Below are 24,880 nucleotides of genomic sequence, written 5' to 3'. Positions count from 1 at the left end.
CTCGCATATGCGGGATCCCGACATTGCGTTTTAGATTTCAGGCAACAGTCCCAGGAGCGAGCTCCCGTGTAACATGGGCGTTATTGGCTTTCAGATAAGTACCTAGGCACTCCTTTCTGATCTCGGGAAGCGTCCAAAACAAAGCCGAGCTCGCCATCAGTATGGGACAACGACATCAAGTGTTCGTGATAGCGAAGATCAAGCATCGGTATCGTGTACTGGCTGTCGTCCACAATCAGTGGTCTTATGGCTATTTTACGCCTCAACGTAAGTATCCCGAGCTTGAGTTTCCAGATCTGCCCTCGTGTTCAGGCTATCTCCAGTCCATGACGCTTCTTAGACTGACTACTTCCTGAAGACTGTGACTTCCTCTACCAAGTCTTCTCCTCACCGGCCAATCGCACATTACTACTCCAAGTCTTCTCCTCACCGGCCAATCGCACATTACTACTCCATGACCTCAAGCATGCTACGACACTTGACGAAGTCACTTGGAACAACAAGCCAGCTCGGGGCAGTAGATGCGGTCCGCAGCCTTTCCCGTTCATCGTTACCTGCCTTGTACTTGGCGCCTCGTGTCTTCCTCCGTATTACGCCAAGTCCGTGCACGTAGAGCGATTCAACACCAAGCTAGATGAGGTTGACAACAACGATGGAATCACAGTCCTCGATATTACGGATCTGGATCAAATCCGCTACTGCTTCGTAAATTTGGATTGTCAGTTTGCGACGCTTCATGGTTACGAAGACTATGAAAACCCTTACCCCGACACCAATGGTAGTGAGGAACAAGAAGATAATGAACAGCCTAGGCGAGCTCCTCGTTTGACTCCTCTGACAGCCAAAGAATATGTCAAGGGATACTACGATGAGCCATTGAAAGCGGACCCAGCATTGGAGAGATGCGACGTGAGACCACTCATTCCTAAAGAAACGCTCGACGAAACATGGCCACAAGAGATGTGGAGGGACCGTGCCGATTTTCCAGGCTACCTGAATGATTTAGCTGTACCGGAAGTTGCACCGAAATCATCGGCAAGCTCTATAACAGACCTCCGTACACTTTCATTTCAGCGTATGTTTCAAACGGCACTTGAGGACCCTGAACACGACACTTGGATCAACGACGCCGAAGCTCTCCCTGATTTCACAGCAATGGCTCGAAAGGCTCTTCTCCAAGTCTTGGATGATGACTTCCCTTCAAAATACCCTGGCGGTGTTTCTTTCTTTCGAAAGGCATTTCGAGGGGCGTCCAAGATCGATTTGAGTCCCTTCTCAAGGTTGCCAAACACCGCGATTCTCCATTTACTTGAGGACCTTGAAGTCACCTCGACCGTAACGTCTTTAGACGTGTCCATGTGCCAAATCACTGGCGAAGACTTGAAAGCGTTGGTGTCGAGCTGCAAGACGCTGAAGGAACTCGTTCTCATGCACATGCCACAGCTCGACTTGCAGTCTGCCGTCTCTGCAATAGCCGGATCTAATGTTTCTGAGTTGCTTCACACGGATCTTTTTATATCCTTTTTCGCTACTGATACGAAGTCTGCGTCTTCTCTCCACCTTCCTGTCACCAGACCCGGACGCATGTCGCCAGTCTCTCAGATTCTGCGGCTCGGGCTCGAAGAGAGCGACACTGATATGACGGCTGGTCCCGATGCTGCATTCCAAAATATGTGTGACAAGCTTCGCGAAGATTTGAGCATGTCTGTACACGTAAGGAGACTGCTAGACATTCGTGACGCATGGGCTCCACTAAATCACGTCGTGTGTACAATTGCACGCATATTGCGTGGCGTGTACTTCGGTCATTACACGGAAAATGGGGCGGATAGTAAATTTGTTGCAGCCTCTCTTGCTGTGGGTCCTACGGTACGTTTCGAGGTCTATTCGTCTTTCTATTCTCAATTGGGGCGCTTCGCTTCTTGATATGATAAGATTTGATGTATATACATTCTTCCTTGCTTTGAGGCCAAATCTTCAGACTTGCATTCTTACCTTGTTGAAAAACACCCATCGCTGACTCTTTTCAAGCCTGATTACAAAATCAACCCTCTAGCACCCACCCTTACAAACTCCAGCACCAGTCACCGCTGCGGCGGGTTCGGCACTTTCCACGTCCCAAAGCTGGGAGAATGGACCGCAATTGCCTTTCAACGGAAGGGCGGGCTTGAAGGGTTCAACGCTATCGGCTTCCAATACGCCTTCGTCACCGTCGCGCCGCAGATCTCCGGCTCAGAACTCCCTTCTTCGAAGAACGGTCTCGTCATTACCGACATCGACGGCTTCCTAGATGCTCTGTCCAAGCCATCACCCGACACTGCTACCGCGCCCTTGATCTCTGCAGCAGAGGCTACGGCTATCAGATCCCTGTGGACGTCGGAAATTCATGATTCGCCTCTGAAAGACACTAGTACTAGGGAACCGATCAAGGTCACCCTACAAGTTGCAAACCCCGAATTTGTGAAGGTGGTGCTCGATGCCGTTGAATCGATTGCGGTGGAGGTCAGAAACCAGGTGAAGGAGCCACCTTACCCAGAGGATGATTACAGGAGGCATTGTATCTGTGAGGGATGTGGATTACTAGATTTGAGCAAGCTTCGCCACGCGTGACGTAAATGATGGAAAGATAGATCAAAGTCGGGGATACAGTGACTCTGGATCCCGAGATGGATCACATGAATTGGTAAGGTTGTTACGCCTGCTTTCCTTTCGCTATCATCGCCGCTTAGTCATTTCATCAGTAGGAAATGAGAATGGATGAATTATGTGTTGTATTAAGCTCTTCTACTAAAAGTTGAGATGAGCATCGCATACCCTTGCAAGAGGGTCTGATTACATACTAACATTTTCACAAGTGCCCTCTTCGGCCTCTCACCACGTTCCGCGTTACAGCTTGTCTTGTACCCCGTTCCAAATTCTCCTATCTGACTGTATAGGGTCTTGAGTCCCAACACCGCATGGCCAAACCACATGCCCCATGGAAGCTCATCTCTAACCATCTCCATCAACTCGGATCTCCGAAAAGACTGACATCCGGCCGCCTCCCCCTCCAGTCCAACCCCTCATCAGCATCCTCCGCCGCAGCCCGTGTCTGGGCTCTAGCCTCTCAGCCCGCCTCATCATGCACACCAGCACTACAACTCTAACAGCATCCCCTCCCCGAAAGCATTCGAGGAACCTAATTACACCCCACCCAACCCAGCCCTCCAAACCAAATTCCTCGCCAGATTGACAACGAAAAACCCCCACGAGCCACCAAAACCGGCTCATCAGCGTAGCCTACCAGTTGTAAACTCCCTTTTGCCACGCGAAAAGGTTGCGCTCAGAGAGATAGCCGAGGTTCCAGGCTATGAATGCGTTGCCTGTGTCGTATCGGGTTAATGAATTGGTATCGCGCAGGAGATCTAGGGCAGCGGTTCCTGAGAGCTTTGAGAGCGCAATGGAGAGGGAGAGGCCGCTGGTGGCGATGAAGAGGAAGAGGAGGGCTTCAGGGAGGGAGAGGAGGGCGAAGTGGAGGATTGGAGGGTTGGTGGGCGCATGGTGTGGGCTTGATAGGGAGTTTGGTAGTAGGGAGTGAAATAGTGTTAAGTCGCTATAGATTAGGTAGGGAAGGACTGTGGTTGATTCTGATAGTAGTAATGAGAAATTGAGATGACAATGAAGATGGCGAACGTGACCCTTGTGGTGAGGTAGATGGTGTGTTTGTATCGAGGGTAGTTGGCCTGCGGTTCTTGGTCTACTTTGTGTTTGGGTTGTTGGCAGGGCCTTTGATGCTGCCTATGTTGCCCTTTTTCATCCGCCGGGCGGGCAAGACGGCCTTTGTTAATGGCCTAAAGTTTTTTGAAGCACGAACACATTACAGTATACCCAGAAACCCCTAAAACAAAACCCAAGCTCTCCTCATGAATTGACTTCCAAGACTTACAATAGAACAGCCGCATTATTCTGATTATTTGCGTTCTATCAACACCCCTTCACAGATTTTACTAGTAGTCATTTCAGAGCTCGCTGAAATCCTAAGAGAACACCATGGACGACAACATATTCGTAGACCGCGGATGGGATAACAGGAACCCCAGGTTCTATGTCAGGCATGGCTGATTCAACGAAGACGTCTAGGGCTACAAATGGTTCAACTTCAAGCGCTTAAATCTAAGCTCCCACTTGGAAATTCTGTGGCACCACGAAGCCTTGATTGCTAACATCATCGACGAACTAAAACGGGATGTTCTTAGTTCAACGAAAGATGCTACAACGTGGATCCCGTTGCTGGATAGTTCGAGTTAGAAGAGCGACAGGACTCCGGCCTTTTTTACGGGGATGAGTGCGGCTGAGCTCGAGCGGCGCGGTGGTTGGCTCCAGCAATGCGCTCATTTGTTCGCGCAACGCGTTCGTTCTGCACCGAGAGATCTAAGAGATAACTTCCTTCATGCGCTTGGGGGTATTCTCCCAATTGTGACAATGATCGCAGTGGTGCTCGAAATCTCCCTACTTTTGGTTGAGCTCTATATGTCCGCATTCATGCCACAATGGGAGCTGCGCCGTCCAGAATACGACAGATTTTGGATCACAAAGATCTTGGACGGCAGTGCTTTTCTCGTAACTGTCGGAACCTTCCTTTGGGAGTGCCAGCGGTTCTTCTGGACGTATTTGCCGTGGGTGCTCGCTCCTGTCTTATTCTTCAACAGGGTTCGCTGGACGTATGTGGCTGCGGTCACTTTCCCTCTCTTCTTGGGCGTTGTCTTTGACCCGAGCGAGCTTTTAGCCACGGCGCGCACGCTTCTATGGGGTGCTTCTATTGTGGTTTTGCTGAGTTTCTGCAGTACTCTAGTTAAACTTTTGTTCTTGTAATGAGATATGGAATCGGAATAAGGGCGAGTAACTTAGGTGGAGCATGCTGAACTCACTTTCGCCTCTCATTACACTAGGATTTGAGAGAACTCACGCTCATCATATGTGTCACAGTCCACTGGTAGGTATTTCAGGTAGGATATCTTTGGACGTTTTCGTGTCTATCGAAAGGCTAGCCATTCAACTTCTACTCTCGTCTCCATCCCCGACTGAAAAGTCCCTTGACGAGTGAACAACATGAATCCGTGGGCCTATCGATGGTCGGTGTCAACACTGTCAAATCCGCCTTTATGCTCCTCATAAAGTAGCACAACCCCCAGACTCTCATACACCTACCCAGCTCACTCAACCCACGGATTGCCCGGCGGGCCATCCACTTCGTCCCCACAGCGACCACCTGGTTTTGCAGCTTTACCTCCCCCTCTCTTAGGCGAGTGAGGCTGATAACCCGAATAGGAGGTGGGGCTCCTAGGCGAATACACAGGAAAATACACACCAGTCCTACGACCCCTCGTACGCGCTGCGATTCGTTCCTCTTCGGCTCTTGCATCTGCTCTAGCCCTCGCTGCAGCCTCTGCAGCACGGTGGGCCCGCTCCAACGACGCAATCACCCTCACCAACTGTCCCATGCGGACCCCAGTCTCATCTCGAAGGACCAGAGGAGCTTCCCAGATCCTCGCTATCTGGATGGCCTTGCAAGGCGGGCTCGCTACCTGCATTTGCTCCCACGTAGCCTTGCAGTTGACATTGGATGCTCCATAGTCGGTCGTCGGTAAGAAAGGTAGGATCTTGTTTAGAGATTCCACGTGGATTATGTCGCCATCGTCATCGTTGTTGCCTGGTTCTACCTTCCAAGTCGGTCCGGATAGGGAAGGATCGGGGTCGTAGCGGCCGTGGAAAAGGGGGTTCAGGTGGGAGGTGGAGAGGTATTTGATGACGAGGGGATAGTCGAGGAGGGTCTCAGTCTTTTCGTACTTGGCGGGTGGTGAGGAGGGACTGGCGGGCGAGAGCCACATGACTTCTTGGATGGGGGAGGAGTTGGAAATGACGGTTTTCCAGCCTTTGCAGATGCGCTGGGCCTGGTAGAGGTCTCGTTGAGGAAGCTCGAGAAGGACAAGCTCAAGAAGCTCGGTGATACCGAGGGCACGGCTGGTCGCCGACGCCTCCATTTTCGGGGTGAGATGGCGGCAGTGGATGTTGTGAGCTGCGATCGTGGTTGTTATCGGTGAGGTTCTAGGTTCTTCAATGACGGAGGGGTTTTTGTGTTTGACTTGAATCTATGCACTTCCATTCACCTTTCGTCATGGTGGCATTCTGCTACAACTTCCGCTCTTAGCCGCTGTTCACTAGAAGCGCTTTTTAGAGTTTTTGTTTCCATCATCACGCCCTGCAGTGCTAGTGTATATGCTTTTATAGCCTGAACTTGCCTATCACTAGATCAAGAGAATTATAACGGAGTATCCTCGGCCAAGAACGGTCGGTGAATGGGACCATATCAAGTCAAATTAGCATGATCCTCTCGTATCATGGGCATAGGTTTAAGGAGTTGAAGTAAATAAATTAATGTACTATAAAGAGCTGTGGAGGGCCGTGGGGCTAGTTTATAGCTATACTATAGGTGAATCCCTGTCTTGGTGTTCTTCCTGAGACACGTCTTAGTGAATGTTTTGGTAGGTGTCTTGGGCCAGCCCGTGACATCTCGGTACAATAACGGACCGAACTCACCTTAAAACCACAACAATCCTAGCTCACAACGCCCATCCAGCTTCCTCATCCATAGTCGCCATACCACCTCCATAATAGAAAAAATGGAGGCGTCAGCAGCCAAACGCGTCCTCGGCGTCACCGAGCTGCTCGAATTCATCCTCCTCAAGCTTCCAATTCAGAATATCTTCCAAGCTCAGCGCGTCTGCAAGCAGTGGAAGGAAGCCATTGATAACTCCTCTCCACTCCAGCAAGCTATGTGGCTCACGCCTCGCCACCCGTCCTCGCCACCAGCCATATACGAAGAAGAAGAGGTCACTTACGCCGGCTGGAATGGTCGGGTGTATGATCCGCCTCAAGTCGTCAAGGTCATCACGGCCAAGCATCTCAATCCCTTCCTGAAGCCGCGTAGTAGCGAAGTCGAAGACCCGCCGGGTTTCAGGAGAAACCAAATTCGCAATCCTCGTGCTCAAGATACCTCCACTATCGAATTGAGAGCGATCCGACCGTTCGAGTTCACCATGCCGATGATCGGCCTCGCTACACCTGGCGCCGACACCGATCACCGGGCGACGTGGCAGGATATGCAGGTGGCCAGTCCGCCGTGCACGAAAATCGAAGTGCACTATATCTCCAGCTTCCCCTTCAACGTGCGCGACGAGACTGGTGTCCGTATGGGACGCTTGGTGAAGGAGATTGCGATGTTGCAGAGTCACCGTGAGACCTGGTTCCCCAGTGCTTGACGATGTATGACGAGGATGGAGACAGACCCGATACAGTTCACACCAATGTCGAGAGACCTACTAAAAGAAACCTTCCACATGTGGATGGAGAGAAGGGCTTCAACAGCGACTTCACACCAACAACTGCAAAGGCTTAGATACTCCACATCAGCACTCAAGCAAACCTTACCTCAACACCTAGTCTTGCGGCGTGAAGCATGTGATGTGGGTGACTGCTAATAGAGCATGGTAAAGTGAAAGAAGTCTTTGATAATTTGCCCTCTTGGGGCTCTTTAAATGACTCAGACGATGCTTACACTGTATAACGCAATGGTATATGGAAAATCTTATGCTGAGAGCTCGTCTTCCGCAATAGGTAGTTTAAATCCACGAAAATGCTTGTAAATCTTCCAATTGGCACACCCGTACCACTTCATCGTCTCGTAAATCATGCTGTGATGAACCACTGACGGCCGAATGAGGCGATCTCATCAGTCACTCGTATCACCTCCCCGCTCCAGTCTCCTCCTCTCTCTTTACTCTGAAAAACGCTAGCTTTGCGAATCGACCTAGGCTAGCCCAGAAATGTCGGCCTGCAGGATGCTCCACGATACGCTCCAGCAGCTTGACAACTGCGATGCGTACGTCTGGCCGTGGGTGGAATAGTCCTAAGGAAATGTAGAACAGGCCGCTGTTCGTCTCCGGGACGACTGTCAGCAGTTGCAGAATGGTGTCGTACTGCAGCTGCTCGCTCGGTGGTCTCCGCGGCGACAACTCACCACTCGCATCCATACTGATACTGTTGACGCCGGATGAAAGATCCGCCATCGAGTCAGACGGCGAGTAGCTAGGACCGGCCTCTTCCACAGCCTGAGCGAAAGCGAGGTAGATGGCGGCACTTTGGTCGTGACTAAGCCTTGCGCAACGAAGTCGATCGTGCTGATGTTGTAGGTCGATCCCGCGCACAGGTCGCTTCTCCCACCGCCTTGCTAGATCTTGGATGAATGTGAAATAGCTCCGAGTAACCCGCCATCCTTCGATACGATGGGTGTTCGCAGCTAGCTCTTTCATGCGGGATATGTCGTCGTTCCAGACGTAGCCGTGTCCGGATACGCCATATGCGCCTGCTCCGTCCTCGGTCTCGTGCGGTCCGATGTACAATGCGGACGCGCCGTATACGAGTTCCTCGAATGCAGCAGCTAAGCGCGTAAACTTGAGGACCCAGAAACGCCATTTACTTCGGATGGCAGCCTCGCCGTGACGGTTGGCAATTGCTTGCAACAAGCCATCCATGAAGGCATTATCGCCAGTCAAGTCGACAGCGCCCTTACCTTCGCCTGCTGTCACTGCACTGGCGATCTGTGCGCCAATGCTTGGGTTGCCTCCAAGCCCAGCTTGCTGTTGTTGGAAGAATTGTACCCCTTCGGAGACAGGAGCGGCTTCAATGCGGCTACTGATCTTCATACGACCTGTGGGAAGGTCACAAAGCAAGTCCCACCATTCTACTTTATGCGTGAAGATTTGATTTGTTACACCAGCGATAAAGCCAGGAACTTTCAGTAGATCGTCGATCTTGGTAAGGTCAGTGTATGGAAACGCGTGCCGAGTGAAGCCTCGGAGCTGGCCACCAGAAGCGAGTGCACATGCAGCCAGTACAGCCTCGGCTACCTCTCCAGATGGCCTGTTGTGACCGAGAAAGACGATACGTTTTTGAGTAAGTAGCGCATTGACGAGAACAATTATGGGGTGAGTGTAGGCACCGCTCGTAGTGAGATGGGGATGAAGGGCGAATGGCTGCGGAGAAGTGGCATGTGGTGTCGAGAAAGTCTGAATCAGCTTAATCAGAGAGAAGTCGCCAACGGTCTCGGGGCTGATGGCTGTTGGCACTTTGATCGGTACGGGAATACCGTTATAATGCACACGCGAGTCGAACTCGTGAGTATCTCGTGGAAGAACGTATTTGGTAGCGTTGTGCCGTGCTGGAGACATGTTCGACCCTGATGAGGAAGGTACTGAATTTCGTTCAGCATCCTCAATCATACGCTGTTTGATCATCTGGTCAAACTTCTCTACGAACATGTCTTTGGCGTCGCTAGCTTGAAGAATGAAACCCTCTAAGGGCGATAGCTTTGGCATCAGGGAGAGGTCCATCGAATTCACGGCGTTATATAGAGAAGCGAGCGTCTCAGGAACAGGAACACGGAAGTACTCCTCGAGCGCCAAGAGGAGAAGAGGCTAAACATGATCAATATGGCAACGACAATACATTGGCCTATGGTCCATACCTTGTAAATATGTAAAAAGGAATGCCGCGTACATATGGCCATAGCCTTGACAATTGCGCCTCTTTGATAGGGATCAGCCGGCTATTGTCTCTAAGTGAAGGGCTGTAAGCTTACCTTTTAACCGTGATATCTTGCTTGGTATTAACAAGATTCAACACATATACGAGGGGAGGCCCCTCAATGCCGTCATCCTCTTCGTCCTCTTCGTCTTCGGTGTCGAAATCATCATCATCTAGACCCTCCATATCCTCGTTGGCCTCGCCTCCATTCGTCGCTGGATCGTCACCATCCAGACCCTCCTTCCGTCTCCGCCTCTGTCTTCTCCGCTCTCTCCGCTCTTCCCTGGCCTCTTCCTCTGCGCTCGTGTCCTTATGCAGGAAGAAGATTGTCCAATCCTGACTGCGCATGTGGGTTTGATCTGGCAACATCAATTCAGCTAACATGTGCTCGTCTCCACTGATGGGAGCTGGGTATTGGTGCTCCATGACGGATCCATGGTCAATGTCAAACGATGCGACCAGAATGTACTCGACATGATTCTCGGATGACTCGGCGGGGTATTGCGAGCGCAATCTGCGTTTCGGGGCACTTGGTAGGACGGACATGGAGGATTCGTGGGAGAGGCTTGCTGAGGATTCAGAGGAGCCTCCTGACTCTCTGACAGTCGGCGGCTGCGGAGAGCGCCCAGGGCGGGTATTTCGCGTAGATTGGGACGACGGCGAGCGGGATTGAGGCTGAGGGAAGGAGGAAAGGGACGATTGGCGCTGGAGGACGTGTTGGGCAGAGGGAACGCCATTGACAGACGGGCGTTGGGCCATCGCTGAAGCCATTCGGGTCTATCCAATATCAGGGTCAAGTCCGTCCCTGGAAGACGATCACCAGGATCTTGAGGGATGGAGGAATGCGCCCTGGGTGTCCTGCCGGATAGGGATGGCGCAAATAGGTATAGGGTTGCTGTAGAGCGAAAGGAGGGAGTCAAGGCATAATTGACGAGGGTGGAGGAATCGAATTGGGTGATTTCAGGAGCCGAGTAGCCTGGTAGCGTCCCCTCTCGTGCATCGGATTGCTGCACTGCGGAGAGACCCCCGAGCACTGCGTTGCGCATGGCCTTGCGTAGAAGCCAGCACGCTAACAACTTTATTTCGACGCCCAGGTCACGTGCCCTCGGCGGTTGCCGCGCCAATTCCAAGTAGGCCAAACATCAACACCACAGGCTCTACGCGATTAGGATCATTCGTCACACTTCACAGCACTTCTACTACACGATAAATAGTCATGGTATGTATGAAAATTGCCAGGATTTGCTTCCGTGCGCTCACAATTCCAGTCTGCCACTCCAAACCCATACAAGCCCTCTCCACTCTCCTTCAATAGCCCGCGCACATCACCCTTCAGACGGCCAAACTCCCCTCTCACCTCTCCAGCAACCGTCAGAGCCACAACGCCTACCAGCTCTCCCCTCAAACCCTCCACTCCTTCCAATCTATCGCCGGAGAAAATCTCACAAGCGTCCCTTCGCCCAACCGCAACCAGCAACGCCCCGCCAACATGGCTCACAACCCGCGGGACGACCGCTACACCAGAACCACCGACATCGCCAACGCGTTCCAGCGCCACAGCTGCCACGCTCCGGCCAACTGACCCTCTCCCCTCATACGACGACACGGACTCACCAAGAGCATCGTCTTCACGCCCCGTACCCCTCACGCGTACCGCCAGCTCCGGCGACGCAATGACCAAAATACCACCCCCTCTCCTCCATAGCATGCGCGAATCCTTCAGCGTGCTCGATCGCTCCAACACTGGCACCATCGCCGCAGCCGACGTCGCCGAGATGCTGAACCAGCTGGGACTGGACAGCTCGCCTGCCTCATTATCTGCATACTTTCCCGCCGGATTCCAAACGATGAACCTGGCAACATACTTGAACACACTGGCTGGATTACTCGCACCATTGTCGCATCCGTCCGAGCTTAATGCGGCATTCTCCGCATTCGATGACGACGACTCGGGTCAGATCGACCTGGCGGAGTTGAAGGATGCTCTGTTACATACGGCGCCTGAGCCCGGCGAGAGCAAGCTGAGCGAGAGAGAGATTGATAAGGTGGTGGAGGGGTTCAGTGGTCGGAAGGCGTTCAGCAAAGGAGGGAAGGGAATGGGACTTGGCGGGCAAGGAGGGCGAGGGGAGGTATTCCGATACAATGAGTTTGTGGCTAGTGTGACTGGCGGCGGAGCCAATAGTGATGGGAAGGCGCAAGGATGATTAAGAATGTGGTTGATATTGGGTTCTGGATACGGGCTTATGGTTGGGATGCTTCGGTTCCTGGAGGTGGCGTTTAGGTCCCAAACGATACAGAATTGATACTAGAGACATAGTGCCCCCTTGTATATGTATGAGAAATGGTTTCAGGAAGCCCCACGTACTTGGGGTTTGCAGTGGTCACTTTGGCAAAACAGGCCAAGTTCGTTCAGCAAAACTTTTCCAGGGACTTTTCGATCTATAAAACTCGGGCTTCTAAGACTTGAATCTAAGAACTACAAGCAGACTAATCGCTCAACTACTTCCTGTGTTCCATACAGCCTAGGAAATCTAACCAATCATCACTCCCGATGTAGCGCCAAGGACGTACCAGGGTAAGCGCTTCACACACGTGAGAATAACCTTCATCTCAGCCTCGGGGGCGAACGAGCCTGAACACGACCCGCCTGCTTTCTGATAGAATGAACATTCTTCGGGCTCAGAGTGCTGTAGTCTATACAATCAACTTTCCTCTTCGTGATTACAGGACCTAAACCACCGTATCATTCCTGTTGATCGTCTGATTAGGATTTATGAGCCTCATCGTTTCAGCCTTGGACACAGGCTACATACTCTGACACCTGCAATTCTGGAGAAAGCGGCTAAGAGTGTGCTGTAATTTAGCAGTTCATCAGCTCTTGCATACTCTCTTCACACTCGGATAGTCTCGTCGATATTATTATCTCATCACCGAAGCAATTTCGCCACAAGGCTGAAGATCGACCCTAGTTATCATAACCGTCATGGAACCCATCTGGGCGGCTCAGCACTCACCAACATTTGCTGAGGATATCCCGGTAATTGAGGACAGCGAGTGAGTTCTGCTGAGGAAGTCCAAGGCGCCGAGATCATGAACAAAATTGGGGGCTGATACATCATCCAAAAGTACCCACCATGAGCAAGCTTCCTTGCCCTCTTACAGTGCGGAGTATACATCAACAATATCATTCACCAAGATCTCGGATCTGGCTGAACGGAGACGAATTCAGCACCGCATTGCTCAACGCAACTACCGTAGGTAATTGCCCGTCGTAAATACCGGGATTCAGCAGCTCACAGTCCGCAGGCAAGACTTTAAAGAAAAGGCTCGAAGATATCGAGCGCCGCGCTGGATCTAGCTCTGAATCATTGCGCAACAAAGCTGAATATCAACCTGGTTGGCACATCACAGCCACCACGGACCCACTTCAGGTGGCTCAACACCCACCAGGACCAGCTGCTGGTATTCTCATCATCAATGAAACTGAGTGAGTCTTGGTGCGCATGACAAGCGTTATCAGGAGCTGACATCGGCTTCAAGTCTTAACCAGGAAGGACTATTCGAATATGGAGTGTGGAAATGTAAGTACTGCATCTACCCCCTTATGCTTGTAGCTAATATTGCCTAAGGTAACTGTAGTCCCCGTAAGCCCGCCCGCCACTTAGTTGCTTCATTGCAATCGACGCAAAGAGGGCGCGGGTATTACACCTGTTTTATGCACGAGTGCAGGTTCTTCCTTTGGGAAGACGACGCAAAGCGGCGCGAGGCAGAAACACGCCCAGTCCAGCGAAGAATCAAAGACAATCAAGAATCAGAGGTCCACAACTCTCAAGCGCCACCTCAGGGCGGATTCTTGGATGACAGTGTTGAAACTATCTCTCAGCTTCCCGAAAGACAGGATTCCCGCCAGCAACCCAACCTCCTCCCTTCCGACGGAATGCCTCTGCACGGCATGTCTCTCAACGGGATGTCTGCTGGCTTGCCAAATGGCGACACCATTGCCAGCCCGCAGGAACAGTACGCCCCGCAGCCCATGTCTTCTGACCATATGTATCCGCCCAGCAGTAGCAGCCAGTACAACCAGTCCGCCTCATATGGGCCGGTTGGGTCCCAGTATGGTGCCATGAAACGAAAGCAAGTGCGAGCAACTCAGGTACGCGCTCTAGACGGTACTGCTCTGTCTTCTCTTTCTAACTGAGTCATAGGCGTGTAACAACTGTCGCGCACGGAAACAGCCATGTGACGAGCAGAGGCCGTGTGCATTTTGCAAGGACAGTTCTTACGACTGTGTGTATAAACATGTGCCGGCGCCAAATAAGTCTTCTGTTGCCCCTCCCGATCCAGTTCCTGTATCTACTGCAAATAACACGGCTACTTTCCCCAGTGCTCATTTCGACGTAAAGGAAGACGCGCAGACCCGGAAATCAGACGTCTGGAAAAATCGAAACGCACTCTCATCGAATCCTGCAAAGAAACACGGCCTACGGGAAGCCAAGGTCCAACTTAAAGAGCAAAAAGGGCCACTGGACTGGGTAAATGTGACGAACTCTGGCGAAAACTTATCGGGTGTTCCTTCCGTCCTTCGAGTTACTCCTAAGCAGCTGAAACATAACAACGGCACTGAAGGAAGACCGGCATGGTCTTCTTTTCAAGGGAAAGTTTACAACATCACGCCGTATTTTCCCTTCCATCCTGGTGGTGAATTAGAGCTAGGGAGGGCAGCTGGCAAAGATTGCGAGAAATTATTCATGGGAATGCATCCTTGGGTCAACCTCGAAAAAATGCTAGGCAAATGCTTCGTGGGGACAATGGCGGGAGAAGATGACGTCGAGATATCTCAGACACCGAAGCCTTCCCAGGTCAGCGAGCTCTCTGAAGGCCCGTTTGCTCCAAAACAGTTCTTGAATTTCTCTAGAGGTAGATCCAGGGGCAAACGTATCACTCAAGAGGATGATGAAGACGCGAGCCAACCCAAATTAGACACACAGGGTGAGGGTGAATCCATCGCATCGATTGGAAGCGGGGACATCACGAGCGCCGAGCCAACGCCGAGAGACCAAGCCTTCAGCTATGAAAGATCACCTCCTGCGATATCACCAATGAAGAGCGTGGGGCTGCAAGATGAAGAGGCGCCGAATGAGCCTCCTCGCTCCCATGGCCTCTTGCAAACGAAGGATGCAACAAACACGTTTCGAAAAATTATGTTTAGCCAGCCCCGCTCTCCCGCTTTTAATATATTGAAGCACGCATCTCTTGGCCTCAACCTCTCCGTTTTCAAGGTCAGGACAGCATATGAAAACACCTATATTATGAGCGAAAAGCTAAAGGACTCTCCCAAAGAACTGGAAAGCGTTAAAAGGCTACTTTAGTTTAGCGAGTCTTTTCTTAACTACCAAGAAAAAAACTTTTCAGACACGATGGCAGCTTCTCTGAAAGGGAGCGAGATCTTCATATTGAAATATACTTCGAACATGAAAGGATTCTAGATGAGCTTCAAGTCTTCTATAAAAAGTGCAAGGTTCAAAGTAAGGACAGATCTTTCCGACTGATTTGGGATACTTCAGGTGATTTCTCCCGGGAGGCTGAGGAGATTGGTAAAAGGCTCAAAGCCAATGAGCTTAGAATGCAGCAAGTGCAAGACCACTCGCACCCAGTGTTTGAGAACGACGAAGCGTCTTCAGTATTCGAGGACCATGAAATATCTCCAGCGGGATCCATTTTTGACGAAAATGAACTGGAGAGCCCTTCAAGGGAGCCACCTCCAACACCGCCTAACCGTTTCCATTCTGGTAACGAGGAAGTTCGCGATAGCAATGCCATCGGAGACAGCTTCCAGGAAATCGAGGACATGTCGGACAAAAGAAACGACCCTTGGGTGCCCTTGACCCCATATAGGGCTCCACCTGCGGAAGTTAGAGAAGCACCATGCGGAGAGGAACTGGAAGAAACGATAGAGGTGCTGTACGATGGCGAGCCAGAAAAAATAATAGAGGTCCCTCACAAAGAGGAATCTAGAGAGACGTCAGACGTCAATGAAAAAGACAAAATTGTCTCGCCGTCTTGTACTCCGCCCCCGCCAAGGTCCGCCAATGCTGGGTTATCCAGACTACCTCTGCCTCTGAGGCTTTTCGCTCGCCTTATTGCTGGACTCAAAGTAATTTTACGTCCGCGGGTAAAGTTGGGTTATGAGCGGCTTGAGTGGACATGTGTAAGTCGTGACACTTTTATGAAGTCCCAATTTCTACGTAAATTCCGGAAGCCAACGAGACCTCTATGTACATACTAGAGCCATTCTTGAACTCAGCAACCTTAGTTACTGCATTAGCGACGGGGATTTACTTTAGGTCCTTGATTCTGAGTATACCTGCTAATAATCTTCTGCTTTTCTCAGAGCTGTGGCGAGGCAATGTACGGCGACTACAAGTGTGATGATATCCATGCGCTAGAGTTCTTCAGACGGCAGCTCCGCATAGAGCACTTGAGCCAGGTCTCGGTAAAAGAATACCACATGAGTTTGCAGACGGTAAAAAGGGGCCTTTGGCAATATACCGGGAGTCTAGAAACAGGTACCGTGGTGGCAACAGTTCCCGCGACGAAGCTTGAGAAAGCCAAAACATCCGCGTACGAGGAACTAACGGAAAATACTTGGCCGCGTCTCGAAGAAAGCACGGCTACGCGCGGCAGTTATGCGCCGCCTGATTTAGACGCAGGACAGAAGCTAGATGTTGGATGGATTAACGAGACATTACACCATTGGTTCAAAGCACTGGAAAAACACAAGCCGGATGGATCTGAGCTAGATAGGGAGAGAAAGGAAAGAGATCACGACCGGACTATGCCGTCCCTGGTGGGCGTAACGCTTCAAGATGGGCCCAGTGCAATCAACAATACCGTATCATTGCCTGCGAGTTCCGGATCCACGGGCGTTAGTTCCCAACAGCAAAACCCCGGCCAGACGTTAGGGGGCCCTGGATATTCCAATTCGAGCACCCAGAACGTCTATCCACTACCCCAAGACATCAACTTCAACGACCCCGGCAACACCCAAACCACATACCGCTTTTTTGAATTATGCGTCAACACCGGCACCCTCCGCATCACCCTTGGCGAGATCCCCTTAACCTCCAGAACAACCAACGGCATCACCGAAGTCCAGACTGACAGTGCCTTCTTCGCCTTAGTCCACGCTCGCTACCACTCCCTCCGCCGCAGCCGCCGATTTGGCTTCCTCTTCAAACCAGTTGACATCCAATTCGTGCGCTTCGGCGTCGTTGACAGCCACCGCGTAGGTGTGTATGATAAGCCGATGGCTATCCCGCCTCACCAAAAGGTTAAGGAGCAACATTACCACTACCGTGAATGCCCGCTAGACCCGCTACCACCGATTGACTATAGAACATTCTTCCACTATTTCTGGAACCACGAGCAGCACGCTGGAAGCCAGAGTCGGTTGTTCTTCGACCGCATGCCGAAGAAGTTGCATTCGAGCATTCTGAAACAGAGCGTACCGAACGAGCTGACACTAGGCTGGGGCGTTCATATCATCGAAGGACCGAACAAGCCGCTACTAAGTCTATGTCTCTGCGTCATCCTGGTCCTTAGTTTCGTTGTATCGGTCGTCGTGGCGTTGGCGATGAAGACACAAGAGTCTGGATTTGGCATCGGGCAGTGGATGGTTGCCACGCTATCGGCCGCATTGGCGGCTGTGTATTACCATCTTGCGGAGTCTTGAGGAGAGAATTTGAATGGCCCACCTCAGGCTCGTTAGCAGGAGCTCAAAGTGGTGAATGGGCATGAGACGCAGCATGCAGGAGTGAAATGTTCACAAGAAACTACTAATTTCCGCTCTTTTCTACGAGTGCGACAGGGCTCAATGTTTCACGGAATTCGTTTGCAGAAATAGAGACAAGCTGATGCATAGGCGAGCCGACCATTAGGGTAGTAAACCTGGCAGTAAGCATGTCCGAGACTCAGCTGTACATTTGATCGCTCTTTCCGCCGGCACCCTGTAATGATCCTTCCTTCATCAGCTCATATACATGCTATTCCGACCCATCTCAACGGCTCCATGTGAGGCATACATCTCGAGCTTCTGGTCTTTTGACGGCATTTTGGGAACACCAGAGTCTGATAACTCGTGTGAGTTCTCTCGTTGACGTGGTTTACGATGACGGAAGAGACGAAAGGTCGTGACTCCAAGTATGGTGACTAGTAACGCGACTCCGCCGACGATAGCTCCGACTATCACTCCAGTTGAAACTGTCTTCTTTGGTGGTGACGATGATGACGGGAGGGGTAATATATAAGATGTTGCGGATGTTGTTGAAGGGTTAGTGACACTGCGTGTGGGAATTGACATCGTGGTGGAGGAAGAGAAGCTGCTAGGGGGCAAGCAGCCGTCGATGCTTTAATGCACCCATGAAGCGTTATAGCATGTTGCTAGAGTCCCAATCTCTAATACGGTTGCCGAACAAGGAGATTCCCATCGGCATCTTTGCCGTAAATGGTGACTTGAATAAATTCAGATATCGACATTAAACTGTTGGTTAAAATTTCATACCTGAGCATCCTGGATTTTCTCCCACTACCATGAAGCTTTGGAAGTTTCCTTGGCTTGACAGTTCTGTACATAGCCCGTCCGGATAACCATTAGGGCCGTCCAGATTCTTATAAGATTTCTTACAGCTATCATCCGAGAAGGTTGAGATGGCGGTGGCAGTCGTAGACGATAAAAATTGAGAAAAATCACGAGAACGAAGGTAATGAGGAGAAATGAGAGGTTTAGTGATCGTATGATCTTTTGTTACAGAGTGTTTGAGCAAATATTGATAGAAAGGCGCATCCTGCGTGGTGGTGAGATGACTGCTAGAGGAGCAGAGAATGAACAGGTCATAGAAGTTCAAATGAAAGATTGACGATTACAAGGAGGTACGGAGGCACGTAGCGTTTCCAAATGGATTTTCGTGCAGGCAACTGCCAAGGTTGTGGCCAGATGTGTTCCAGCCGCATGATAGCAACGTTCAACGAGAAAGTATGCCCCTTAGTGGCCCCTTGTAAAGAATGAAACCAATTAAAGGGTGATGCAGTCATGTCATGATTGGTTTCGGGTTCGCCGGCCAGCCGTAACGACTAGCACGTCCACTAGTAGCGTTGCTCAACATCAGCCTAAGCATCGAACCAAGCTGAGATATGCCATCGAGCTGTTCAGTGGAAAACGATAGAGGCTAGACTTGTGAGCACAAGAAGTCACTACTAGCGGCATACTTTCTAGGCTTAATCTTTACTGACTGACGGAAAGATCTAATCATTTTTGGAGTGTGGAAGGTGACGCAAGAGACGCTCTAAGGCGACCAGGCAAAATTCTGTGATCAGTGCCGCTGGTTTCGATCCAAAAAGCCAAGTCAACCCAGAGCAATGTCAATGCGTGTCATAGCTGGATTTAGTGATCTTGTATCCCGAAAAAGGCCAATGTAACGATCTGAGTAAGCGCAGAGGAGGAGAACAGCCAGACGAGGATTGCGAAGCCGTCTGCTTTGTCTTGAAGGTTCAGCCAGCCGCGTTCCAAAGAGACAATAGTACTCACACAGGGAAGAGGAAGCCGGTGAAGTTGGTAAGTATTTTGTTGAGAATGATGGAGATGGTACTGGCGAAGGAGGAAAATTCGGAGACTGAGTGAGCCAGTCACGTGCGATGCTAGGCTCAGGAAAGACTAGACTAAATTCGACTACGTCTTCTCCTCTTTCAACGTCATCTCTCATCAACAATCTTCCCTAATATTATCCATGTCCACTCGAATTGAAACGGAAAGAGACTCCCAGCTCAGATGGGCAACAAATACTCCGAGAAAAGCATGTGAGCAATGTCAAGTGGCAAAACGGCGATGTACTCTCGAAAGGCCTGCGTGCTCGCGATGCGTGTCGAAGTCTCTGCATTGCTGCTACAGCGTCCACTCAAGGTCAAGTATTGGCCACAGTATTCACACAGAGAACGTGTCGCGCAGGTCGAACTCATCTCGGCCAATTTCTTCAACCATAACTCCAGATACCCTCGGTCTTGGAACAGCTGACATCACCGGTAATGCGAGTTCTAAACCTCCCGATACTCAGAGAGCACACTTTGCCACACTCGACTTCACGCAGATCAGTCTATTATCCACGCTTGATAGCATCCAAATCGGAAGCCGGTGGATGGAGACGTTTGTCCCCTCTTCGAATCAGACACCCAAGGGCCTCCAGCCATTTACCGTGCAGTATCTCTCTTGTGTCCTAGCGACATATCCTAAATCCATGACCTGTCCGAAGAAATATCCTCCCATCATCCATCGTCTTCAAGTTGAGACAGAACAGCTCTCGTTGACTTTGGCAACCTGCTATCAGCTAGTCCGTCAATGGTACGAGTGCAGATCAGATCCTAGGAACGTAGCGAAAGTAACCGAAGACGTACAACGAGAGACGCAGCGGCTGTTAAGCGAAGTACGTGAAATTTTGGCTGTCCAATCCAGAGTTTATAATTGAGACCGAAGCAGTATCAAAGCTACAGTCAGATTGACTTTCTCGCGGCGTTCCAAGCCTACCTCATATACTTGATGATGGCCTTCCTGTCGCCACTTTCTAATATCCAAATTGTGGGTCACTCCAGTTTGGTCTCTTTACAAGAGATGGCCAGTCACGCGTCCGCCACCGGACTCGCCTGCACCGCAGAGCTATCGCAGACTCGCCCGACATGGGAGACGTGGATAGTGGCATCTGCCAAGAGGCGTACGATGTATGCGTCGTATCTGTTCAACAACCTTTTCAACGTAATTAATGGAGTCAAAACCTACCTAGCGGAGGAATTAACCGGGCTGCCTTTACCAGCCACTAAAGCGCTCTGGGATTGCCAAGAAAGAGTCCACTGGGAACGTGAGTACGACACTTACCTAGAATCTTGGAAAGAGGGAGAGATTCAAATTGCCGAGCTCTGGCGGTCTGAAGCAACAGGCTCCCCAGAGCGGAGAGAGCGAGTTGAAAGATGGGTTCAAGCTGCGGACGAATTTGGGATGACTATATTCGCGGTTTGTTGTCATATTCACGGCTGCTAATGAAGGATAGTAAGTCTTTTATGATCCAATAAAAGCCTAAAAAAATCTATGATCTCTCCAGTTTTGCTCTTTCCACTCTCTTCCTAGCCCCATATTTTGATTGGACGACAACCAAAACTAAAGACAAAATGAGTATCCCAGATAGCATTGTAAATTCCCAGCCAACGCCCATTCCGTTTGCTATCGGGACTACCGCCGCAGTACCACCAGCTCCCATTAAACATCTCGCTAGGTTTAACGCAGCCGTTGCGGAAGCGCTCCGTGCCGAGTATATATCCACCAATAACGTCGTTATGACAGATTGCGTGGCGCATGTTGCCCAGCCCATCACCAAAGTACATATTATTGGCACAGAAATGTGAACCTTCTTGTCCAAAGTCCACCCAAACACCACCGTTGCAGCGATCTGCATAGCGGCCCAGAGCCAGATCGTCCGCAATCGAGCATGTTCTAGCGGAAAGTCTTCCGGGTTTCCGGTGAAGCTGTTTTTGATGCGTCGATAATCGAAATCCAGGTATCTTCCGGTAGTCATTGTGCCCACGATACATCCAACTCCATTCGCAATGTACGTCAAGCCAATCTCAATTTGGGACAGGCCATAGGTCTCATGAAAGAAAGTCGACAGTGCCGTTATAGTCATCTGCCATACCGTGTAGTAAATCGAGAGAAAGATGATAATCCAAGTCACCTCGCCACCGAATACAATTCGCAATGGTCCAGTAAAATCTAGCCGCAGTTTCTTCCTGGATGGAGCACCGCTCATCGTCCGGGAAAGCTCTAATTCGTTCTCATCATGTCGACGCAATTGCAGGTACGCTATCAAAGACTTTCCGAGGCCTTTCGCCGGTATGGATCCATTGCCGACGAGCGATCGCAGGGTCTCTGGGAGGAATATCACCAAACATATCAAGAAGGTCCCACTGAAGATGGTCAAGAACCAGAATATGGCCCTCCACCCGAGCGTTCCCGCAAAGACTCCGCCCAAGATAGGACCTCCTGCAGTAGGAAACAGCAATCCGGCCTGAAAGAAGCCCATATACCCGCCTCTTTCCTCTCGCGTCGTAATGTCGCCAATCACGCCTGCTCCAATGGCAATCGTACTCGCACTTCCAGTACTCTGCAGGCAGCGCAAAATGACGAGTTGGTAGTAATGTGTTGTTTCTGCGAGACCAATGCACGCCGAGAAGAATACTAAGAACGTGCAAATATAGGTCACCCGGCGACCTTGGACATCGGCAATGGCTCCCCAAAGGGTCGGCGACAGACCCTGAAATATCATGTACGACGTCACCGTCAAATTGATAAGCTCTGGCGCTACACCGAAGTCCGCAGCAATCGTAGGAATCGATGGATTGTAGATGTTGGACGCGAATCCAGAAAATGACGCTGCTACTGATACAATGATCGTAATGACCGCCTTTTGGCCTTTCGTAAATATTGAGTACGGGACTTGGGGAGCCGGGAGTGGTTCGAGCTGGGATTCGAGTTTTATCTCGTTTTCAGCCATTTTGGAAGGTTGAGATTGAAGTCGTTGAGAGTCGGGAGTAAGGACTATCATCCGATACTTGTATGGTTCAATTTAGAGGGGCTATCGTCGGGAATGTCTAAGCTTTATGTGGGCAAGTTCCACGGCGGAAACTCTCCAAGAGTGGGATAGCGCAATCGGGTAGTCGGCAAGGCGTCCGTCATCGGCGTTGACGACACTTGGACGTTCACCAACACCATCGTCTCTTATTCCCGGGATTGCAACCTGTACTTTTCAACCTCTCGTAGCTTGTGGATTACCATCCCTCCGCCCCACCCTTGGACCAGGTGAAGCTGCATCACCTGCTTGACTCTCGGTGAGAGCGAAATGAAAAGGTGTTTGTTACTAGAGTGGTTGTTCAATTTGTTACTACCAGACAGCATTTCTTACTCCCTGACCGACTCCCCTTGTTTCCTAAGCTCTACCACATAAGCTCTTTCTATAATAACATATTTAAGTCTATGCGTCTTGAGGATGGAGGTGAAACAATGCATTGAACGAGGTAAGTGATGTATTGGATGAGCATCTATGTAGGCTACGTACGCCGTATATATACTCTGTGTGTGTGAAGGCTTACGAAACCGTACCGTAGAACTGTGAGGGCTAAGTATAGGAACCGTGTTCTATATCAAGGTAGCCGAGCTAACCGTACCATACTCCGTAGGCTAGCTGGCTAAGAATACGTACTCCGTCACGTCTTACTCTGAATTTTGAAACAAACCGCATTCATTCACCCCCTTCGGTACATTTACTCCACAAAATTATGGACTGCATTTTGGTCACTCAAGTCTAGCTGCGAGTCTCTACAGTGTGAACCTACATATGCCCGCATCATGTCAATACTAATAAGGAATAGCAATGCTCATTTACCCAGGAACTAGGAACCCGTTTCTCCATAATGAGATTCATAGCGAAGCTGAACTTTGAACAATGTCGTTGTCCGAGGTCGAACAAACCCCTTTGTCTAGAGTTGAACAACCCACAGCTCAATCTATATACCTATTGCTTCCAGAAATCCATTCCTTTTCTCAACATTTTAATCCTACAAAACCATCTCAAACATGAGTCGAACACACCCTGATTATCCACCTCTTACCGAGGAAGATCTGCAACGGACAGAAGTTTTAATCGCCCGTCTTCGTCAAGAAATAAATAGGCTAGGCTTTCTGGGCGCGCAGCGTCAACGTTGTGCTAATGAGGACTATCCGGACCACCATCGACCAGCAGAAGAGGATCCACTTGTTGACACCAATCCTCTAATCGCTGGACCATACGCTGACGAGCTGGCACTCGACCTTTACTCCACGGATAACTCCCCAGCTGCAAGGCTCATTCGTCCTACTCGGCAATTTGAGTGTTTCTGGGCCGTGGACTGTCTGACGCGACGAGCGCCGACCATACGGGAGGCCAACAAAACCGATGAAAACGGGCATTTCGTCCAGCTTCACTATGAAGACGAGGAGCTTGGTGAGTTAAGCAAAGCCGTCACGCATCAGTTATAGGCTAATAGGCAGGTCCGAATGTTACTCGAGGAATATGAGCGACTGGAACTTGCGGATGGCATCGAGTTCATTGACCAGTTCGGAGCTCGATTCCGGCATACCCCGCTGAACGAGTAGACCTCGACCGCGAACTTGAGAATCTCCGCAACAGTCTTGATCGTTGGTATTGGGAGTTTGAAGAGCGCCATGGTTTTCGACATGCGCGGGATTGTTCAAGAAGGGTACAGAATCACTATCAGATATTCAACTTTGCAACTCAGGATGAGGAGGACGACGCATTGCAACTCATCCGGCAATCAACAAGGTCGGTCCAAGATCAATTGACCGACGCTAACATCGACGGCAGAAACACAGAAGAAGATCTCAACGTTCAAAACGATCTGACGCTTTGGTTCTGGCGGTACGAAGCCCGGCACGGAGAACGCCATCATGAAGACCCATTTCATCCGGAGAACCAACATCCAAACCTCGATCAGAACGACTCTGGAGGCTCCGAAAGCCTCGCAGGCGATGAGTTTGAAGAGTTCAACTTATTAGACATGCAAGACGTACCTCTGGAGCTCGCTGGCCCACGTGTGAGCGCTGCTGAAATCTCCGATCGCGTCACGGAGGATGTCAATGGGACTGTTTGCGCTATCTGCCAGAATGATGAGTATGATCACGAAAAGCATATAGCAGTACGTGCGCGTGTCTGTGGGGCCATCTTTGGGTGGAACTGTCTTGAGAGTTTGATCAATCAAGCCGGTCCTAACTTTAATCTCTGCCCTTTATGCCGGCGACAGCTTACACTAGAGCGCCGCCGGCAAGTTCGGAAGACTGACAGGTTGTCTGATGAGTAAGTGTGCTGCGTAAACGTAAACCAACCCAGGAAGTCGCTCTTATTGTCGCTCTTATTGCATTTATAATCTCTGTTCTTAAATTCGACCAATTCAAAGAAACGGTCTCTCTAACCAGTCCGCTGTGCATTTTGCCACGTAGCTTCTAAGTCCTTCGGTCGATTCAAAGTAACCACATCAGTCACTTCCGTCTCTTTTCGATCTTAGCCCATTGAAAGCCTTAGGGCATTTTGCGTTTCACAGACACTTTTTAAGTAGAATCAAGGATAGCTACATATGAAACCGTGCCTTACTACTTAGGCTAGCTAATTTATGT

At 50.5% G+C, this 24,880-nt stretch overlaps 10 protein-coding genes across 10 annotated transcripts; 6 read left to right on the top strand and 4 right to left on the bottom strand.

The window, feature by feature from the left end:
- The first annotated feature begins 1,116 nt into the window (after positions 1-1,116).
- BDZ99DRAFT_191785 (uncharacterized protein) lies at positions 1,117-1,986 on the top strand. Its single transcript, XM_033713155.1, has one exon. The coding sequence runs from the start codon at positions 1,156-1,158 to the stop codon at positions 1,924-1,926; it is 771 nt and encodes a 256-aa protein (XP_033582139.1). The 5' UTR covers positions 1,117-1,155; the 3' UTR covers positions 1,927-1,986.
- A 1,293-nt stretch (positions 1,987-3,279) lies between these two features.
- Positions 3,280-6,020, bottom strand: BDZ99DRAFT_515920 (uncharacterized protein; the record flags this gene model as incomplete). The annotated part of the gene is made up of 2 exons (XM_033725021.1): positions 3,280-3,626; positions 5,369-6,020. 2 exons carry the CDS (start codon positions 6,018-6,020, stop codon positions 3,280-3,282), a joined length of 999 nt encoding a protein of 332 aa, XP_033582138.1.
- Positions 6,021-6,361: 341 nt separating this feature from the next.
- Positions 6,362-7,298, top strand: BDZ99DRAFT_515919 (uncharacterized protein; the record flags this gene model as incomplete). Its single annotated transcript, XM_033725020.1, has 2 exons — positions 6,362-6,402; positions 6,617-7,298. 2 exons carry the CDS (start codon positions 6,362-6,364, stop codon positions 7,296-7,298), a joined length of 723 nt encoding a protein of 240 aa, XP_033582137.1.
- Positions 7,299-7,781: 483 nt separating this feature from the next.
- Positions 7,782-10,167, bottom strand: BDZ99DRAFT_377544 (spindle pole body interacting protein; the record flags this gene model as incomplete). Its single annotated transcript, XM_033715074.1, has 3 exons — positions 7,782-9,512; positions 9,563-9,623; positions 9,677-10,167. 3 exons carry the CDS (start codon positions 10,165-10,167, stop codon positions 7,782-7,784), a joined length of 2,283 nt encoding a protein of 760 aa, XP_033582136.1.
- A 621-nt stretch (positions 10,168-10,788) lies between these two features.
- On the top strand, positions 10,789-12,109 carry BDZ99DRAFT_459105 (uncharacterized protein). The gene is made up of 2 exons (XM_033719082.1): positions 10,789-10,840; positions 10,890-12,109. Exons 1-2 carry the CDS (start codon positions 10,838-10,840, stop codon positions 11,823-11,825), a joined length of 939 nt encoding a protein of 312 aa, XP_033582135.1. The 5' UTR covers positions 10,789-10,837; the 3' UTR covers positions 11,826-12,109.
- Positions 12,110-14,105: 1,996 nt separating this feature from the next.
- BDZ99DRAFT_355181 (cytochrome b5) lies at positions 14,106-14,432 on the top strand (the record flags this gene model as incomplete). Its single annotated transcript, XM_033714600.1, has 1 exon — positions 14,106-14,432. A coding segment is annotated over one exon (327 nt), but the record flags the coding sequence as incomplete, so codon positions are not given.
- A 580-nt stretch (positions 14,433-15,012) lies between these two features.
- On the top strand, positions 15,013-17,503 carry BDZ99DRAFT_191738 (uncharacterized protein). Its single transcript, XM_033713154.1, has 2 exons — positions 15,013-15,829; positions 16,013-17,503. Exons 1-2 carry the CDS (start codon positions 15,245-15,247, stop codon positions 17,351-17,353), a joined length of 1,926 nt encoding a protein of 641 aa, XP_033582133.1. The 5' UTR covers positions 15,013-15,244; the 3' UTR covers positions 17,354-17,503.
- On the bottom strand, positions 17,454-18,270 carry BDZ99DRAFT_191730 (uncharacterized protein). The gene is made up of 3 exons (XM_033713153.1): positions 18,182-18,270; positions 17,703-18,131; positions 17,454-17,627 (listed from the first exon to the last, which is right to left on the bottom strand). The coding sequence occupies exons 2-3, from the start codon at positions 17,978-17,980 to the stop codon at positions 17,555-17,557; spliced, it is 351 nt and encodes a 116-aa protein (XP_033582132.1). The 5' UTR covers positions 17,981-18,131; positions 18,182-18,270; the 3' UTR covers positions 17,454-17,554.
- Positions 18,271-19,391: 1,121 nt separating this feature from the next.
- Positions 19,392-20,786, top strand: BDZ99DRAFT_408916 (uncharacterized protein). The gene is made up of 2 exons (XM_033716526.1): positions 19,392-20,093; positions 20,147-20,786. Exons 1-2 carry the CDS (start codon positions 19,404-19,406, stop codon positions 20,699-20,701), a joined length of 1,245 nt encoding a protein of 414 aa, XP_033582131.1. The 5' UTR covers positions 19,392-19,403; the 3' UTR covers positions 20,702-20,786.
- Positions 20,748-22,208, bottom strand: BDZ99DRAFT_515914 (MFS general substrate transporter; the record flags this gene model as incomplete). The annotated part of the gene is made up of 1 exon (XM_033725019.1): positions 20,748-22,208. One exon carries the CDS (start codon positions 22,206-22,208, stop codon positions 20,748-20,750), a length of 1,461 nt encoding a protein of 486 aa, XP_033582130.1.
- Between the last annotated feature and the right edge of the window lie 2,672 nt (positions 22,209-24,880).

Source organism: Mytilinidion resinicola, assembly GCF_010093595.1.
Source record: "Mytilinidion resinicola strain CBS 304.34 unplaced genomic scaffold BDZ99scaffold_3, whole genome shotgun sequence".
Taxonomy (NCBI): Eukaryota; Fungi; Ascomycota; class Dothideomycetes; order Mytilinidiales; family Mytilinidiaceae; genus Mytilinidion; species Mytilinidion resinicola.
This window is presented reverse-complemented; position numbering and strand designations above follow the sequence as displayed.